Source organism: Lipotes vexillifer, unplaced genomic scaffold (assembly GCF_000442215.2).
Source record: "Lipotes vexillifer unplaced genomic scaffold, Lipotes_vexillifer_v1.1 scaffold1442, whole genome shotgun sequence".
Lineage (NCBI taxonomy): Eukaryota > Metazoa > Chordata > Mammalia > Artiodactyla > Lipotidae > Lipotes > Lipotes vexillifer.
The window spans coordinates 2,083,250-2,088,317 of record NW_006797379.1 but is presented as its reverse complement, the minus strand read 5'-3'; the positions used below and the strand labels follow the sequence as shown (position 1 = coordinate 2,088,317).

At 38.9% G+C, this 5,068-nt stretch overlaps 1 protein-coding gene across 1 annotated transcript in view; it reads right to left on the bottom strand.

Moving 5' to 3' along the window:
- The window catches only part of MAP3K15 (mitogen-activated protein kinase kinase kinase 15), a 156,330-nt gene that overhangs the window by 92,983 nt on the left and 58,279 nt on the right, over positions 1–5,068 (bottom strand). Inside the window, exon 6 of the mRNA XM_007469314.1 lies at positions 4,849–4,955. Within this exon, the coding sequence (XP_007469376.1) occupies positions 4,849–4,955 (107 nt within the window). The remainder of the gene's footprint in view (positions 1–4,848; positions 4,956–5,068) is intronic.

The following is a 5,068-nucleotide window of genomic DNA, read 5'->3' as shown; positions in this document are numbered from 1 at the left end:
TCAAAAATTAAATACAAAGAAAGCATATTAAAAGCAGCAAGGGAAAAGCAACAAATAACATACAAGGGAATCCCCATAAGGTTAACAGCTGATCTTTCAACAGAAACTGTGCAAGCCGGAAGGGAGTGGCAGAACATTCTTAAAGTGATGAAAAGGAAAAACCTACAACCAAGATTACTCTAGCCAGCAAGGATCTCATTCAGATTTGACGGAGAAATTAAAACCTTTACAGACAAGCGAAAGTTTACAGAATTCATCACCACTAAACCAGCTTTACAACAAATGCTAAAGGAAGTTCGCTAGGCAGGAAACACAAGAGAAGGAAAAGACCTACAATAACAAACCCAAAACAATTAAGAAAATGGTCATAGGAACATATCAACAATTACCTTAAATGTAAATGGATTAAATGCTCTAACCAAAAGACACAGACTGGCTGAATGGATACAAAAACAAGACCCGCATATATGCTGTCTACAAGAGACCCACTTCAGACCTAGGGACACATACAGACTGAAAGTGAGGGGATGGAAAAAGATATTCCATGCAAATGGCAATCAAAAGAAAGCTGGAGCAGCAATTCTCATATCAGACAAAATAGACTTTAAAATAAAGACTACTGCAAGACACAAAGAAGAACACTCCATAATGATCAAGGGATCAATCCAAGAAGAAGATATAACAATTGTAAATATTTATGCACCCAACAGAGGAGCACCTCAATACATAAGGCAAATACTAACAGCCATAAAAGGGGAAAACGAGAAGAACACAGTAATAGTAGGGGACTTTAACACCCCACTTTCACCAATGGACAGACCATCCAAAATGAAAATAAATAAGGAAACACAAGCTTTAAATGATACATTAAACAAGATGGACTTAATTGATATTTATAGGACATTCCATCCAAAAACAACAGAATACACTTTCTTCTCAAGTGCTCATGGAACATTCTCCAGGATAGACCATATCCTGGGTCACAAATCAAGCCTTGGTAAATTTAAGAAAACTGAAATCGTATCAAGTATCTTTTCCAACCACAATGCTGCAAGACTAGATATCAATTACAGGAAAAAAAACTGTAAAACATACAAACATATGGAGGCTAAAAAATACGCTACTAAATGAACAAGAGATCACTGAAGAAATCAAAGAGGAAATAAAAAAATGCCTAGAAACAAGTGACAATGAAAACACGATGACCCAAAACCTATGCGAGGGAGCAAAAGCAGTTCTAAGAGGGAAGTTTATAGCAATACAATCCTACCTCAAGAAACAAGAAACATCTCAAATAAACAACTAAACAACTAAACTTACACCTAAAGAAATCAGAGAAAGAAGAACAAAAGAAACCCAAAGTTAGCAGAAGGAAAGAAATCATAAAGATCAGATCAGAAATAAATGAAAAACAAATGAAGGAAACGACAGCAAAGATCAATAAAATTAAAAGCTGGTTCTTTGAGAAGATAAGCAAAATTGATAAACCATTAGCCAGAGTCATCAAGAAAAAGAGGGAGAAGACTCAAATCAACAGAATTAGAAATGAAAAAGGGGAAGTAACAACTGGCACTGCAGAAACACAAAGGATCATGAGAGATTACTACAAGCAACTATATGCCAATAAAATGGACAACCTGGAAGAAATGGACAGACTCTTAGAAAAGCACAACCTTCCGAGACTGAGCCAGGAAGAATCAGAAAATACGAACAGGCCAATCAGAAGCACTGAAATCGAAACTGTGATTAAAAACCTTCCAACAAACAAAACCCCAGGACCCGACAGTTTCACAGGCGAGTTCTATGAAACATTTAGAGAAGAGCTAACACCTGTCCTTCTCAAACTTTTCCAAAATACAGCAGAGGGAGGAACACTGCCAAACTCATTCTATGAGGCCACCATCACCCTCATACCAAAACCAGACAATGAAGTCACAAAAAATGAAAACTACAGGCCAATATCACTGATGAACATAGATTCAAATATCCTCAACAAAATACTAGTGAACAGAATCCAACGGCACATTAAAAGAAACATACACCATGACCAAGTGGGGTTTATCTCAGGAATGCAAGGATTCCTCATAAACGCAAATCCATCAATGTGATACACCATGTTAACAAACTGGAGGAGAAAAACCATATGATCACCTCAAGAGATTCAGAAAAAGCTTTTGACAAAATTCAACAGCCACATATGATAAAACCCTCCAGAAAGCAGGCATAGAGGGAACTCACCTCAACATGGTAAAGGCCATATATGACAAACCCATAGCCAACATCGTTCTCAATGGTGAAAAACTGAAAATATTTCCACTGAGATCAGGAACAAGACAAGGTTGCCCACTCTCACCACTGTTATTCAACACAGTTTTGGAAGTTTTAGCCACAGCAATCAGAGAAGAAAAAGAAATAAAAGGAATCCAAGAAGAAGTAAAACTGTCACTGTTTGCAGATGACATGATATGATACATAGAGAATCCTAAAGATGCTACCAGAAAACTACTAGAGCCAATCAATGAATTTGGTAGACTAGCAGGCTAAAAAATTAATGCACAGAAATCTCTTGCATTCTATACACTAATGATGAAAAATCTGAAAGAGAAATTAAGGAAACACTCCCATTTACCATTGCAAAAAATAAAATTCCTAAGAATAAACCTACCTAAGGAGACAAAAGACCTGTAGGGAGAAAATTATAAGACACTGATGAAAGAAATTAAAGATGATACAAACAGATGGAGAGATATACCATGTTCTTGGATTGGAATTACCAACACTGTGAAAATGACTTTACTACCCAAAGCAATCTACAGATTCACTGCAATCCCTATCAAAGTACCACTGGCATTTTTCACAGAACTAGAACAAAAAATTTCCGAATTTGTATGGAAACATACAAGACCCCGAATAGCCAAAGCAATCTTGAGAAGGAAAAATGGAGCTGGAGGAATCAGGCTCCCGGACTTCAGACTATACTACAAAGCTACAGTAATCAAGACAGTATGATACTGGCACAGAAACAGAAAACCAGATCCATGGGACAGGACAGAAAGCCCAGAGATAAACCCACGCACATATGGTCACCTTGTCTTTGACAAAGGAGGCAAGAATATACAATGGAGAAAAGACAGCCTCTTCAATAAGTGGTACTGGGAAAACTGGACAGCTACATGTAAAAGAATGAAATTAGAACACTCCCTAACACCATGCACAAAAATAAACTCAAAACGGATTAGAGGCTTAAATGTAACACTGGACACTATAAAACTCTTAGAGGAAAACATAGGCAGAACACTCTATGACATAAATCACAGCAAGATCCTTCTTGACCCACCCCGTAGAGAAAGGGAAACAAAACCAAAAATAAACAAATGGGACCTAATGAAACTTCAAAGCTTTCTGCACAGCAAAGGAAACCATAAACAAGACGAAAAGACAACCCTCAGAATGGGAGAAAATATTTGCCAATGAAGCAACTGACAAAGGATTAATCTCCAAAATTTACAAGCAGCTCATGTAGCTCAATATCAAAAAAACAAACCACCCAATCCCAAAATGGGCAGAAGACCTAAACAGACATTTCTTCCGAGAAGATATACAGATTGCCAACAAACACATGAAAGGATGTTCAACATCACTAATCATTAGAGACATGCAAATGAAAACTACAATGAGGTATCACCTCACACGGGTCAGAATGGCCATTATCAAAAAGTCTACAAACAATAAATGCTGCAGAGGGTGTGGAGAAAAGGCAACCCTCTTGCACTGTTGGTGGGATGTAAACTGATACAGCCACTATGGAGAACAGTATGGAGGTTCCTCAAAAAACTAAAAATAGAACTACCATACGACCCAGCAATCCCACTACTGGGCATATACCCTGAGAAAACCATAATTCAAAAAGAGTCATGTACCACGATGTTCACTGCAGCACTATTTACAATAGGCAGGACATGGAAGCAACCTAAGTGTCCACTGACTGATGAATGGATAAAGAAGATGTGGCACATATATACAATGGAATATTACTCAGTCATAAAAGGAAATGAAACTGAGTTATTTGTAGTGAGGTGGATGGACCTAGAGTCTGTCATACAGCGTGAAGTAAGTCAGAAAGAGAAAAACAAATACCGCATGCTAACACATATATATGGAATCTAAAAAAAATGGTTCTGAAGAACCTAGGAGCAGGACACGAATAAAGACGCAGACGTGGAGACTGGACTTGAGGACATGGGGAGGGGGGAAGGGTAAGCTGGGACGAGGTGAGAGAGCGGCATGGACTTCTACACTACCAAATGTAGAATGCATGGCTGGTGGGAAGCAGCTGCATAGCACAGGGAGATCAGCTCGGTGCTTTGTGACCACCTAGAGGGGTGGGATAGGGAGGGTGGGAGGGAGACACAAGGGGGAGGGGATATGGGGATATGTGTGTAACTATGGCTGATTCACTCTGTTATACAGCAGGAGCTAACGCACCACTGTAGAGCAATTATACTCCAATGAAGATGCTGGGGAAAAAATAAAACAGCCCCAAAGACCCCAGAGAAGCTTCTTTAAAACCCCAAAGCAAAATGCCTTCCTCCCTCTACTATGCTTTGATATTCATTAAGATATTTATCATTCTGAGCTGTATGTATTTAGTTACGTGTCTGATCTCAGAGCTAGAATATATGTTCCAAAGACAAAGTCCCTGAAGGTTAAGATCATGCCTTGTCCATTTTCTTAACTTTAGCATTCAGCTCATGATCTGGCTCATACTCAATGAGGTCTGAACGAAAGAAGGAAACAATTTAACAGCTGGCATGTTTCAAAACTGTATACGCACATTATCACTCTTACCTATTCAGGGCAAATGCATAGTGGAATTTAATGTTATGCTGGTCAGCCAAATCACACGTCGGCAGCATTTCCAGTGTTTCTACCAGCTTCACCATTGCATCATAGTCCTGTTGGCAAGAGGTCCCAAGGTGAGAAAGGCAGGAAACACAGCTCTTTGCAGGTTTTTCTGAACAGTTACGAACATGAGACCGCCTCAGCATTTAAGTACAAGCCTTTCCCT